At 40.5% G+C, this 15,678-nt stretch overlaps 1 protein-coding gene across 1 annotated transcript in view; it reads right to left on the minus strand.

Moving 5' to 3' along the window:
- The window catches only part of ADGRV1 (adhesion G protein-coupled receptor V1), a 675,247-nt gene that overhangs the window by 373,352 nt on the left and 286,217 nt on the right, over nucleotides 1-15,678 (minus strand). The window contains exons 76-78 of the mRNA XM_045285199.1: nucleotides 11,199-11,448; nucleotides 10,569-10,708; nucleotides 8,474-8,634 (exon numbers count right to left, since the gene is read on the minus strand). Coding sequence (XP_045141134.1) covers nucleotides 8,474-8,634; nucleotides 10,569-10,708; nucleotides 11,199-11,448 — 551 coding nt within the window. The remainder of the gene's footprint in view (nucleotides 1-8,473; nucleotides 8,635-10,568; nucleotides 10,709-11,198; nucleotides 11,449-15,678) is intronic.

Here is a 15,678-nt window from a genome sequence, read left to right on the forward strand (position 1 = left end):
TACAGTTAAACCGCATTGAAATAACTACATTGAAACATTTACGTAATTATACTGAGCATTGCTATGCATTGAGTTATATGCCTTTCCTACCAAATATGTGTTATAAATCCTAACCCTCTGTCTGTGGTTTAATCCCCTTTGGGAATGGGCTGCCTTTGTTATGGTCAAGAGGCAGGATTAGTGGAGAGGGTATCTGGAGTCAACCTCTTTTTAGACATAAAAAGGGAAGAAAGGAGCAGCTGAGAAGAGAGGAGGTAAAACAGATGCCAAGGAACATGGAGATCTCTTCCGGAGATGACCAAAACAGAAGCATGCCCTGAGAGTGGACACCTTGAATCTGGACAGCGAGTCTTCTACACTGTTAGGAAACAGACTTCTGTTTGGTGAAGCCAACGGCTTGCCGTTAGAGCAGCACTAGATAACTATGACAGATTGGGGACCAAGAGGTGGGGCTGCTCTGAAAAATACCTACAAAGTGGAAGTGGCTTAGGAATTGGGAAATGGGTAAAGCAGGAGAGGTTTGAAGGCATAAGGGGCTCTGGTGGGGCTGTGGGATAAATGTTTGGCTGTTGACCACATCGGTGGTTCAAAACCACCTGGGAGAAAGAGGAGGCTGCCTGCTCCCATAAAGATTTACAATTTCAGAAACCCTGAATGGGGTCACTATGAGTCAGTGGGTTTGGCATTTTAATACAGACATGCCTCACGTTCTACGTTGCTTGATTGTGCTTCAGCAATATTAAATTTCTTTTTCTTTTCCATTCCTTTTTAAATCAGAAGTCTGCAGGAAACCTGAGCAAGTCTACTGGGACCGTTTTTCAAACAGTATATGCTTACTCTGCATCTCTGTGTTATATTTTGATAATTTGTACAATATTTTGAATTTGTAAAAATAAACTACAGTATAGAAGATATTTCACTTTTTCATTTTACCAAAAGCTCTGTGTGACCTGCTTTGTTGTAATAGTCACTTAATTGTGGAATCGAGCCTGCGTTTCTCCACGGTGCGCCCTGAAGAGGCTGGGAGAACCGGGCACACTGAAGGCATTTCTGATGAGGGCGCAGAGGGAAATGAGGAGATAGAGTTGCTGTCATCATAGAGGACACATAAGGTGCCATCAACACAGTGTTACTAGCGATGTGGTCATTAAATGTATTCCAAAAGAGGCTTTCAAAGAGAAGAATGCACATGTGATTGGACAATGGAGGAAGGGCAATGGCAAAGAACTTCTCTGAAAAATGTTCACAGGCTTGGTGGAAGATGGCACTTCTGAGCGATGAATTTTGGTATCTGACTGAGATTTTAAGCAAGATCTTAAAGGAGTCACATGCTTTCTCCTTACTGCTTACAGGAGGGACTTAAACATTTTATTTTAAAAGATTTCATTATCTTGTAATTCCACTTGCCACCCATACTTTAAAGTCCCCTCATAGTAAAATCTGAGAGAAATGAGGTAGACTTAAAAAACGAACTTTGCAAACTGAGAACAAAAACTTAAATACTTGTAAAATTCAGTTGTATAAAATTTCAACAAGGACATGGCCAAACCATCTTTTGTTCAGGAAATTAGGTCGATGACTAATGGAACTAACCAACTACCGCAGCATAAACCCATCAGCTTCATCTGAAAGGTTCAGAGGAAGAACAAAAAAAAAGAAGCTGTCTGCTGCCTAGAACTCCACACCCAGGAAACACCCAATGAGCGAAAGGTCTTTGGATTTGACCTACCCTATCATTCTTACTCTATAATACATTTCAGACACTCCTTATTATGCACTCTGAAACTGGTATTGTGTAAACATCCATACCCTTAGCAATCTATAAAAAGTAAACGAAACCACTAGGCATTTAAAATGAAAAAGCTGTAGGTGAGTTGACGAATGTGGGTTTCTCAACCATATCAGAAGGAAAAGAAAGCAAAATCACAGGAAACCAAAGTGAACACAGGTGCGCTAATCTCAATTTGAAAACAACTCTATACACAGGAGGTTCATCTCGGATTTTATCAAATTAATGCTGAAGAAGACATAGAATATTAGAGTCTCTTTAAGGTCACAAGACACAAGAAATTGCATACAGATTCAAATCCAAGATAAATCCAATTCAATATTTGCTCTTTAACAGCACAAAAAAAAACTATAAGAAGCTAGAGGGGTCTTCTTTAACATTAACCTCTAACTAGTAATTTGTATCTCAAATCATGTTGAATTTCTTTAATACATTAACTATAAAATTAGGGAGCTGCTGGGTTAAATGTTGGGATGATAAGTTCAGTTCAAACCCACCATCCTCTACCAAAGAAGTAGTTGTCTGCTCCTTCCAAGATTAACAGTCTACGAAATCCTTAAGGAGATGTCCAACTCTATCTATCGGGTCACTCTGAGTTAGAATCAGCTCCATGGCAGTGAGTAGTTGTTTTATAAAATTAGGGTATTCTCATTTAAAGTTATTTCTAAGCTGTATTTCCCTCAAATCACCTGTTGTTGTTGTTGTTGTTGGGTGCCATGCCATCAAGTCGGCTCTGACCCTGAGCGACCCTGTGCACAACAACGAAATACTGCCTGGACTGTGCTATCCTCACAAGGGTTAACATGTCTGACCCACTGATGCAGCCACTGTGTCAGTCCATCTCACCGAGGGCCTTGCTCTGTTTTTGCTGCCCTTCCATTTTACCAGCCATGATGTCCTTCTCCAGGGACTGGTCTCTCCTGACAATGTGTCCAAAATATATAAGACAAAGGCTTGCCATCCTTGCCTCTAAGGAGCACTCTGGCGTTACTTCCCCCAACACAGATTAGTTTGTCTTTTTAGCAGTCCATGGTACTTTCCAATTTCTTCTTCAGCACCATAATTCAATTCTCATTTCTTCCTCAATCTTCTTTATTCAATGTCTACTTTTCACATACATATAATCCAATGGAGAATACCATGGTTTGGGTCAAATGCACCTTAGTCCTCAAAGTAATATCCATGGTCTTCAATACTCCAGAGAGGTCTTGTGCAGCAGATTTACCCAATGCAATGCATCTTTTGATCTCGTGACTACTGCTTCCATGAGCAGTGATTATGGATCCAAGTAAATCTTTGACAATTCCAACTTTTCTCTATTTATCATCATGCTACCTATTGGTCCACTTGTAAGGATGTTGATCTTCTGTACATTGAGGTGGAATCCATACTGAAAGCTACAATTCCTATCTTCATCAGCAAGTACTTCAGGTCCTCCTCACTTGCAGCAAGGTTGTGTCATCTGCATATCAGAGGCTCTTAATACGCCTTCCTCCAATCCTGATGCCACATTCTTCTTCATATAATCCAGTTTCTCTGTTGATTTACTCAGCATGCAGATTGATTAAGTATGGAAAGATGATATAACCTGGGCCCACACCTTTCCTTGTTTTAAGCCAAGCAATATTCCCTTGTTCTGTTAACACAACTGCCTTTTGATCCATGTACAAGGTCCTCATGGGCACAACAAAGGGGTCAAGAATTCCAATTCCTCTCCAACTTATCCACAATTTTTGTTTGTTCTGTTTTGTCTATCAGTTTGGTGGCTTGTGTGAAATCCAGTCCATGCTAACCTTACTCAAACTTACTCAACCACTAGAGTGATTCAGAAATACAATTCTCCCAACAACCTCAGTCTAACATTGATCAAACATGCAATCAAGATGCATTGGTAATTATTGGTGACTGGGATGCAAAAGTTGGAAACAAAAGAGAAAGAACAGTAATTGAAACATATGCTCTTAGTGATACAGACAAAGCTAGAGATTGCGTGATAGAATTTTGCAAGACCAACAATTTCTACAGCAGGAACGCACACGTCAAAAGATCCTAATGGCGACTGGACACGTGGGCTTCTCAAGATGGAATAGGCAGAAATTAAGCGGACTACATCTGTGGGATGAGACAATGGAGAAGCTCAGTATCAGCAGCTAAAACTAAGCCAGGGACTGACTGTGGAACATAACATCAATTGTTCATAAGCAAGTCCAAGTTTAAGGAAGCTGAAGAAAATTAAAACAAGTCCACAGGAGCCAAAATATGACCTTGAGTACATCCCACCCAAATTTCGAGAATATCTGAAGAATCGACTGGGCTCTGAACATTAATGATAGAGGACCTGATGAGCTGGGAGATGCCATCAAGGACATTATACAGGAAGAAAGCAAAAGGTCACGAAGAAGACAGGCAAGAGAGAAAAATTCAAAGTGATGTCAGAGGAGACGCTGAAACTTGCTCTGAATAATGCGCTAAGGCAATTTTTTTAAATGATGACGGCAAAAAGCTGAACAGAAAATTTCATAGGGCAGCTTGAAAGAACAGAGTAAAATATTATCATCAAATGTGCAAACACCTAGAGTTAAAAGCCTCACAGGAAGAGCATGCTACATGTATCTTCAACTGAAAGGACTCAAGAAAAAAAATCAAACCTTGGGGTGTAAATTAAAAGACGCTCTGGGCAAAGTATTGAATGGTGTAAAAAGCATCAAAAGAAGATGGAAAGAATACAGAATTATTGTGCCAAAATGCACTGGTCAATGTTTAACCCTTTTGAGAAGTAGCATAGTATCAAGAACCAATGGTATTGAAGGAAGAGGTTCAAGCTCCGCTGAAAGCCTTAATCAAAGACATGGCTCCAGGAACGGATATAACGTCAATTGAAATGTTTCAACAAGCTGATTGTGGAAGTTACACAATGTCATGTCAACTTGATAAATAGGTCTAAGGCTGGAGTCTAGCCTGTCAATCAGGTCACAGCCTGATGACACCTCCTTGTGGGTGTGGCCTTCTCATGAGGATTCTGAGAACTCCCTCTCTTTCTCCCTGAAGACGGGTCACACTCTCTGTCTTTGTCCGCCTGTGGACAAGCCAAGTGGAGCAGCAGAGACCTATGGGGACAGCCCTGTGATGCTTCCACTGCCACTGGATCCACAAGTTTTCACCCAGGAGCCTGGGATCTTCTGCATTTGTCATCACTGCAGGTGGCAATGTGAGTCTGAAGAGGAATTTATGGATTAGTATCGGACATTTGGGCTAATATCGGACTTTGGGACTTGTTCTGGACTGGGCTGGGATGTTATCTCAGTATACAATTGCTCTTTGATATAATACTCTCTCTTACACACGAGTGTCTAAATTTGTTTCTCTAGTTGAACTGGTCTAACACACAGATGAAACACTGGAAGCACCCTCTTTTCTATGCCAAGAAATTTGGAAGACAGCTACTTAGCCAATTGACTGGAAGAAGTCCTTATTTGTACCCATTCCAAAGAAAGGTGACTCATCAGAATGCACAAATTTTAGGACAGTATAATTGATATTCCATGCAAGTAAAATGTTGCTGAAAATCATCCAAAAAATGGTTGCAACAGTACATTCATGGGTAGCTGCCAGAGGTTCAGGCCAAATTCAGAAGAGGATGTGGAACAAGGGACAACACTTTTGATGTCATATGGGTTGTGGCTGGAAGCAGACAACACTAGAAAGATGTTGGCTTGTGTTTTACTGACTATGCAAAGGCATACTATGTGGAGCACATCAAACTATGGATAGACTTGAGAAGAAATAGGTATTCCATACACTTAATAGTGCTCATGCAGAATCCGCACATGGATTAAGAGGCAACTGTGCAAACAGAACAAGGGACTATACTACATGGTATAAAAATCAAGAAAAGTGTGCATCCGGGTTGTATCCTCTCACCACACTTATTCAATCCGTATGCTGAGAAAATCATCAGAGAAGCTGGATTATAGGAAGAGGGATGCTGTTATCAGGATGAGAGGAAGGCTAGTACCAACCTGGTGGTAGGCAGATAACACAACCTTGTTTGCTAAAAGTACGGATGACTTGAAGCACTTGCTGTTGAAGATCAAGGATTACCGCCTTCAGCATGAATTACACTAAACGTAAAGGACTAAATTCCTCGCATCGGGGTCAGTAGGTAACATCATGGTAAATAGAGAAAGGACTGACGTTGTCAAGGTTTTCATCTTGCATGGATGCATAAGCAGTTAAGAGATCAAATGATGCACTGCACTGGGTATAAATCTGCCACACAAGACCTCTTTAAAATGTTCAAAAGTAAGCAGGTTACTTTAAGGACTGAGGTATGTCTGACCTAAGTCGTGGTTTTTTCAAGTTCCTCAGACGCATGTAAAAGTTGATTGTTGAGTTAGGAAGACTGAAGGAGACATGATGCATTTATTGAGGAGCTGGCAAGGATTTTTGAACGTACCATGAACAACGAACACACAAATCTGTCTTGGTAGAAGTTCAGCCACAATGCTCCTTAGAAACAAGGATGGCAAGACTTTGGATCATGTAATTTGAATATGTTGTCCCTGGAGAAGGGCATCATTTTTGGGAAAGTAGAGGGGCAGCAAAAATACAAAAATATTCTTACCGAGATGGATTGACACAGTGGCTGCAACATAAAAACTATTGTGAAGATGGTGCAGGGCCAGGTCGTTCTGTTGTACACAGTGTCACTCTGAGTTGGAACCAATTGATGGCCCCTAACAACAATAACAGGCCTATTTCACAAATTTTCTGCAGTTGTGCACTAGAATACTAACCAGAACTCCAAAATACAATTTGCATAAATACATCATGGTCTATCCTGATTTTTTTAAAGGTTGAACTAGAATCATAGTATTACATTTCGTGAAAAGACTAGTCATGAAAAGGGGACCAAGTCCCAAAGCAGAGGAATATTTGGAATAACCTAACCTATCAGCTTTTCAGATAATACACAGAATTCTTGTTATTTTGATTCCTGGTGGCTCATCAGAGAGAAGACCATTCATACTCCCTTTATTGAAACTGAGGCACAAAGACAGGTCTTATAAATATCTGCTTCCTCATCTATAGAATATATAAGTAATGATATGTTACAATACATGGGCATGGGGGTCAGTAATCATTTCAAATACCACTCAAATTAAAACGTAATAAAAGCACACACTGACACTTTTGTGTTGATTTTCATGTAGGCAAATGTAGGTCATTTTTCCCAAAGTGAACTGCTCCAAAGATGTTTCTCAGTGATTCTCCCAGGAAACACTCTCTAGCACTGACGGGTTTCTGGGAAATCAGAATAACATTCTTCTGTCAGTGTTTAGAATGTGCACTGATGTTCACTGTTTGGAACAAATGATTTTTGTGGCTCAGAGCGGCACTTGGATTGAAATCTCTATGGAAACAAGTGTAATGATGTCTAGATTTTGTGTCAGCCTTTTGGCTTTGTTTTAGCATTCCATAAAGCATCTGTGCTACTTAAATATAGTAGCATTAAAGTATACTAAGGTGTTTTCATCTGATTTTGCTATTTTGTGTATCCAGACGGATCTAGTAAGCAAGAAATGTCTTCCTTTTTGAAAGATATTACTAAGAATAAAAAAATAACTATCTTTTGCTGTTGAATCAAAGGATAGGTTCACACATATTAAGGAAAATGTAAACGTACAACCTTAGAAAATTAAAGTGTATTGAAAAGACTCTAATCCCCAGAACAATGAACAGAATTCATTATTTGCTTCAATCACCAGAAAAAAATGTCCTTATAAGTAAAGATTATTTGGAAGGTCCCTTGTGCATTACATACACAATGCATAGGGTTAATGATAATCATACTTAAAGGCAAAGATGTCATTAAATAAAATGTCATTAATTTCTGAATTAATACCTCTATCAACTTATTATATTGATATTATCATGAGTCTTATTTTACAAGTAAGAAAAACAAAGCACAGAAAAGCCAAGCGATTTGCTTCAGATCTCACAAATAGCCAGCTCTCACACGGCAGAAGCAGGATGTGAACCCAGGCAGTCTGGCGATAGAGTTGACATGTTCATCATTATCCTCTACACATTCTTCAGGGAACAACGGTGGATGGGTGGGCCTGGATACTAATTGCTCTTATGAAAATCTCAGACTCACAATCTTAAAATTAATGCAGCAAACGATAATGATTCTATGGTTAGGTTGTAGGTAAGTCACTTGATTGATAATCATAAGTTCCTATTTCTGCCCAAAATTGGGTCTGGATTTGACAGGTGAAAGAAAGAATTTCATTTTTAACACAGTGGTTAGTATACTCAGAACTAGTATTTCACGAGTAAGGTGTTGTTGTTATTTTTCAGGAATATAAAAAATGGCCTTGAAAGCATTCGTGTCAGGAAATCCTTGACATTCTGACTACAGAGAATGAACTCCACCATCTCCTGTTATCTGACTTATCCCACGTCGTACTGCGGCCTCCTCATAAGCTACAACTCTGCCTCGTTCTGCTTTGTGTCACCAGCAGAATGAATGACCGAGACCATGGGAAAAGACCTTTTGTTCCAAGGATTTAAGTGGCAGATGTGTTTGTACTTTGAGTCTATGAAAGGATTATGTCAAAACAGACATTTATTTTCTTTTACACATTTAAAATTATTGACGCAAAATATACTCCAACCAACCTGAGGTACATATGAACCCAGAGGAGAAGAAGGCTTCATTGTATGGAGATAAGCTGTCGGTCTGGGCGTAAACAGCGTACGCGGACATGTGAGAACAGGCGCATTCCACATAGTCTGAAGTATCTTCCACCACCTTGCAAAACCCGCTGTCAGAGATCCAGCTGGGGGAAAAACACAAAGTCACTACTCCTTTTACAACAGAACTTAAGGTGCTGAGGTGGCCTTTAAAGAAAAACATCAGTAGCTGAATGCAAGTGTTCTTTAACCGAGATGTAGGCAGACCAGTTTCAACAGGAAACACTGCAGGGAACTTCTTGTCCAGGACAGGACACGACAGATGCCACAAGATGCCTTCAGAAACAGCCTGCAGAGCCACCAGGCCTGCAAGAGCATTCCAGGTCATGAAGAAGCTGGTTCTCTCAACAGAGAAGGACCGGTGTCTTTCGAATCCAGCAAACACACCCAAAGGTTTGCATCAGAAGACACTCCTCCGTCATGAAACAATCCCTCAGGACCCACATTCACTGTGTAGCCTTCACCTCCGTTCTCACCAAGCCTGTGCTGCTGACCCACGTCCTTACCGGCTTTGCGAAGATTTCTTTATCATCTTTTTTCCCAGTATGCGGTCCCTTACATTGCACGTATGCTTTCTAGGATTTGTTCAACTGCTTCCTTCTGTAAGCTTGTCTAAGTGGGCACAGAATTCTCGTTACATTGATAGTGAATACCGCCTCACGGGCCAAGCCTTCTGAGTCATCTTTAGTGACTTTGGCTTGGAGGTCTGCCCTTGCAGGACATTTGTAACTCCACCACTTTTCTAAGATATAAAACTTCTGAATCCAAACTGTAGAGGATCTATCATGTACTGCGGATTACACAGACTATATAGATTAGGTTTAAGATCTAGCATCAAGCACAAGGACTTTCAATTTTTAAAAAGCATTTTGTTCCATAAAGGAAGTGGAAGATGGATCAGAACTTCTATATTTTCAGAGGTAGTTGGACACTCAGGTAAACTCTTATATTTAGTTTATTTTTTATTTGTGTGGCTGAAATTCAGTAATCAAGAGAATTGAATGGCTTAAATTGGAATCTAGACCCTCTCAGTTTACGCTGCGTAACCATGCAGGTTTGATTTAGCGGTGAGAGCTAGTAGGTGTTCTAGAACTTGGGGGACCCAGGTAAAGAAGAGTCAAAGAAAAACTCACTCTCTTCTTCCTATTCCCACGTATGGCTCTAATCCTCAAACTGCAGGCCATTCATATATGTCCCTACTACAGCCACCGAATCAGGATGACACAGAGACCCTATGGGAAAGAGTAGAATTGCCCCTTTTGGGTTCTGAAGCTGTAAATCTTTATGTGGGGCAGAAAATCTCATCTTTCTCTCTCAGAGCAGTTGGTGGATATGAACTGCTGACCTATGATTGGCAGCCCAGCATGTAACCCACTATGTCACCAGGGCTCATTCATATGCAGACGAGAATGATAATTTCCACAATCTCTCTAAACATAGAACAGCTCCAGAAACAAAACAAAAAGGGGTCAAAACAAAAAAAATTCATACCTGTTCAACACGTTAACTAATTAACTCCCAGAGCTATCTGAATGGAGTAGAACTCATACTACCCCCTACAAACTCCGTAGTAGTAAGTGATGTGGTACACCTTGACATTGTTCTCTGGCATTTTCTACTTGAACAATGCTCAAACCATTTCCTACATCCCTCTCTCTTACTTATTTAGAGATTGTTTTGTTTCCCCCCCTCTAGACTAACATATCACCTGGGCACCGCAGTGGAGTCGCATGCTCTATTTTGGTCTGCTCACTGTGAGTTTAGCTGTCCCAAACCACCAATTGCTGCGATGGAGAAAGATGGGGCTTTCTACTCCCGTGAGTTACAGGTTCAGAAACCCACATGGGCTCTCTTACCCTCTCCATTACTATCACTATGAATAGGAATTGAATCTGTGGCTTGGAGTTGTAGTTAACATCCCACTTAACACCACCATCTCCATTCAGAAGAGAACAAGGGTCCAGTGACATTGGAATGGGGAGGGAACGAGTTCTGATTTCTAAAATCTATTAATAAATACCTTGCAGCAGCCTGATTCCAAAGGAGACACAGGGACGTCTGTGAAACAATTCTAGGCTCAGCAGCATAAATTCTGTAGAGAACCTCATTGTTGTTAATCAGGGGTTGTGAACTTTGACCTTTCACACTCAATGATAGTACCTATAATGTCAAAAGTAGAGATAATTTGATGGGGTTTTCTCATTAGTGTCATGACGGAGTCTCTTATTCTGAACATTGCTTCATTTTTCTAGTCATTTCAGTCACGTGCTTACTGCGACTATTAATCATTAGTTTAGTTATGAATACAGGTGTCTGGTTTTCTGTGGAAGACATTCTACTTTCACTGTGGTTACTCAGGAGTCCAGCTTCTCACGTTGATTATAACTGCTTGATCCCATCCTGCTTAACACACAGAACACAGTCTGATATGAGTGAAGACTGTGTATTTTTTACCTTCCCCATTTTCATATGTATTTTACTCAATAAAACATGAAGGAAATTGTTCCAACTATTTTGAACCTAAATACTACAAATGTATCATGAGGTTGGATGTTTTTCATCATCATGGATCGGAGCATGCAGATACAATCTAAGGGGTCCGTTCTGGACAAACAGGCCCGAGCACACTCATCATGCAATGACAGATTACCTTATCTCTCAGGGTGGGCAGATCGCTTCCGGATGTAAACCACTGCTGGCTGCTGTACTCTGTGAACTGGACAAATTGACATGTGCTCTGCCCAGCCAGTCCTTCTGTGTCCGGGACATCCAACAACCTCTCAGGAACTCGAACATAATCACCTTCCTTTCCTTCAAACTTGTGCCCATTGATTTGCTGAGGATACCAGTGAAGAGCCAGTATTGACAAATATGGACAACTGTCAAGGATGGTTTTACTTCTAAAATAGAAAAGCAATACGTCTGCTAAAATGATATGCAATATGCTCATGTATACTCACCTGTATTTTCAATAATGCTTTGAACTGGTGCTCTGTTATTTACATCAAGCAATGACACCACAAGCCCAGACAAAAATAGAGTAGATGTGTTCTGAGTTGTTTTATGGTTTAATGTCATGAGTTTTTCCCAGAACTCTCTGCATCCTCTTGCCTGATTTTCTTTGTAACCCAAACCATGGAATTTCCAAAGCTGTTTCACGGATATCAGACACAATCTGTCACCATTAAATGTGCTTTTCGGCGTTGCTATTTCAGCATTCGTCAAACTAGGCTCAGGAAAAGGTATGTCTACCAATTGGAAACCCTCGGTTTTCTTTCATAGCATAAACCTTATATAGCTAAAGCCATGTTTTCGTTAAGGGTCTACGTCCCTATTTTCTAAGTCACCATAGCATTGCTAACCTAAGCTGGAAGAGAAACTGCCCTGAAGAGTGATATTTATTCATCTGACAGCTCTCTTTAGAAAGTCTCCTAGACACATGACCCTGCATTCTGTGAAGTTGCTTCCAAACCTCAGTCTGTTTAAATTACTTGGAAGCTTGTAAAAGTTTAGAAAAAACTTCATCTCCAACCATTAACACTGTCTTCAAGACTACTCCAAAATTCTGTCTGATTCTTTCATGTGCACACACGCACATATACTGTACCCTCGTTTTAAAATGTTCACTGATAGTTGTACAGGTAAAAAGCATAAAACTGTTTAAATTCAATCTCTAAAATAGAGGATAGAAGTCCTTTGAGACCTTGTGTCTGTTGATCTTTTTTGCACTCCCGCCACACTCCCGTCCCATGCCTGCAGCATTCAAACAGGAAAGGATCCACGATGTCCTCAAACATAGCACATTGTGGCTTGCTTGGTTTCCATGGCTGTTTGTTTAATCTTTTGGGAGACTCAAAAGGAGAGGTAAGGCTAAGGGGTGGAAGCTCATGGCAGCGACTATACTGACTGATCCATTCATTCTATTCCCTCATTACAGCATACCACTGAAAATCTACCGTATATCAGACACTATTTTTTACCTAGAGAGACAATGGGAGAAATGACAGACAAAGCCACACTTTGTACAGTTGATTCCAATACTTCTCAATAGGCTTCTGAGCACACAGACATGTGAACCAACACTCTCTATAGGATAGATGGTTCCCATAAGTTAACCTTGGTAATTTATTGACCATTTAAAAAACTGGACATTGGCCCTCTACTCAAGTACTCCCTCAACACAAGGACACTTTGTTCTAATAATTCGGCACTCTGAGATGCTCACCTTCCCGACACGATCGCTGAAGACAAAGTGGGTGCATAACCAAATGTGGTGAGGAAAGCTGATAGTGCTCAGCTATCAAAAGATATAGCATCTGGGGTCTTAAAGACTTGAAGATAAACAAGCAACCATCTAGCTGAGACACAACAAAGCACACATGGAAGAAGCACACCAGCCTGTGTGAACATGAAGTGTCGATGGGATCAGGTATCAGGCATCAAAGACCCAGAGCAAAAAATTATAATGTGAATGAGGGGGGCAGTGCAGAGTGGAGGCCCAGACCCAATCTGTAAGCAATTGGACATCCCCTTACAGAAGGGGCGTGAGGAGAAGATGGGTCAGTCAGAGTGCAGTATGGCACAGATGAAACATACAGCTTTCCTCCGGTTTTTTAATGCTTCCTTCCCCTCCCACTATCATGACCCTAATTCTACCTTACAAATCTGGCTAGACCAGAGCACGTACATGGGTACAAATAAGAGCTGGAAACACAGGAAATACCGGACAGATAAACTCCTCGGGACCAATATTCAGAGTAGCCATACCAGGAGGAGAAGGGGAAGGTTGGGGGAGAAAGGGGGAACCAATCACAATGATCTACCTATAACCCCGTCCCAGGGGTATGGACAACAGACAATGGGGTCGAGGGAGACATTGGACAGTGTAAGACATGAAAAAAAATAATAATTTAAAAATTATCAAGGGTCCATGAGGGAGGGAGGGAGGAAGGGAGGGAGGGGAAAAATGAGGAGCTGATACCAAGGGCTCAAGTAGAAAGAAAATGTTTTGACAACGAAGATGGCAACAAATGTACAAATGTGCTTGACACAATGGATGTATGTATGGATTGTGATAAGAGTTGTATGAGCCCCCAATAAAATGATTAAAAAAGAAAAAAAAGAGTTCATAAGAGAGGGAGGGTGGGGGAGGGAGGGAGAAAATGAGGAGCTGATACCAAGGGCTCAAGTAGAAAGAAAATGTTTTGACAATGAAGATGGCAACAAATGTACAAATGTGCTTGACACAATGGATGGATGGATTGCGATAGGAATTGTATGAGCCCCCAATAAAATGATTTTCAAAAAAACAAAACTACTGAGAAATCTATAGAAAAATGCCAATAGTGGGGTTCAACCTAAAAACTGCATTGATCAACATATTTTAAGCTAGCTCAAGGGGAAAAGCATAGTGGTTCTTGCCTATCTACCCATCCATCCATGCATCCACAGTGCAAACATACAGTAAACAATTTGTCCATTTAAGAGGCTTCTAGAGACAGCTTCAAGACTTATAAAAGTTACTGAGAGCTGAACCCTTGATCTTGCAGAGATATCTAGGAGCCTTGGTGAAAACCGAAGAAAGACCTTTAAGAAAAGCCTGAGGGCTGTTCTGATACTGTGCTGGTGGATGCCCTTCCTTGAGAAGAGCTCAGTCTCCAGGGCTCACGAGTCAGGAGTAAGAGGGTAGAGCCAGGAGATACTGGCTGCGCAAGCTCATCGCAAACCATCATCTGTACTGGCCTGGGATAAAGTGTAAAAGATGTTAAAGCCATGGGGTTGTGTTCTTGGACGTTTGAACAAGTGAAAGAGGGTGGCATAGTAAACAGGGAGGTTGTGAAGTCAAGAAGACTGGGGCAGAGTCGTCCCATGGCTGTGGACCAGTGCAGTGGCCCAGGGCAAGTTGTTGAAGGGTCTTCCCACATCAATACATATGATTAATAAAAGCTCCACCCCCTAAACTTGAACAGTTATCTGAAAAGGTCTTTGTAAATATAAAATGATGTATAACTTTTAGCAAGGATTAGATTGAACCATATGAAATTACCAATATTATGCTTTTTTTTAACCTAAAAAAGGCAATTTTATATGGTTCAATATCCTAAAATGTCAAAACTAAGGTAGCGACTCAGTTTAGTCCTAAGTTTCTTATGACCTAAGAATTAATGTTGCAAATATTATAAATCTAACTAATTGTAATGAGCCTGCTCAAGAGTTCATGAGGGGTATCCTAAATAAAATGATTATTCAAATTGTTATATCAGATTTTAAAAATGTTTCTTTAAAATGCCTCTGAATTTTAATGTGACTTTAATACATACTGATGGAAGCATTCATTAAAAGAATAAATAATTAACTTAATAGAGATTTGTATAAAACTCTTTAACCAGACATTTCCTACACAAAAATAGCCTCTGCTTTTTGAGTAACCAGTATATTACTCTGGAAGAATTGGAGGGGGATGGAAGAGCTTTCAATCTATGTTCTATTATCAACCATTTTTATGTTAAACCAAATCAAACACTGTAGAGTCTTTGTCCTACAAATAATCTGTTTTGTTTTATGAACATAATTTCTAACATGATGGCATGTAGAAAATATTAACAGATAATCAGACAGTTGGGCGCCCTGGTGGCACAGTGGGCTACTCACTGATCTGCTAACCTCAAAACCAGGGGTCTGAACCCCGCAGCCATCCCTCTGGAGAAGGATGAGGTCGTCCCCTCCCGCAAAGATGTAAATCCTTGGAGACACAAAGAGGCAGTACCACCCTCTCCGGTAAGGTTGCTCTGATGTCATGCAATGAGTTTGGGTCATTGTTTGGTGTGGTTTAGGTTTTTTGGTTATTTTGTCGAAAATGAAGGCTATAGTTAATAATGAATATTAATCATACATTTTTTTTGTTTTTCACCTTCTAGCTTTCTGCTATGAAATTCCAGCTGGGAATAAAAAGTAGTCTTCAAATCAACAAGGTTCTGAGAACTTCCTCCAAATGGAGGAAGCTGAAAGACACTCCAGGGAAGCAAAGTCAGCAGCACAGAAACACCCAGAATGAAAGGAATCACCTCTGCTTTCCTTGTTATTGGAATGTATCTAATCACATAAAAAAGAGTTAGCGGGGAAGGGGGGGG

Source organism: Echinops telfairi, unplaced genomic scaffold (assembly GCF_000313985.2).
Source record: "Echinops telfairi isolate 266 unplaced genomic scaffold, ASM31398v2 ScPeMD7_7469;HRSCAF=8507_1, whole genome shotgun sequence".
NCBI classification, from domain to species: domain Eukaryota; kingdom Metazoa; phylum Chordata; class Mammalia; order Afrosoricida; family Tenrecidae; genus Echinops; species Echinops telfairi.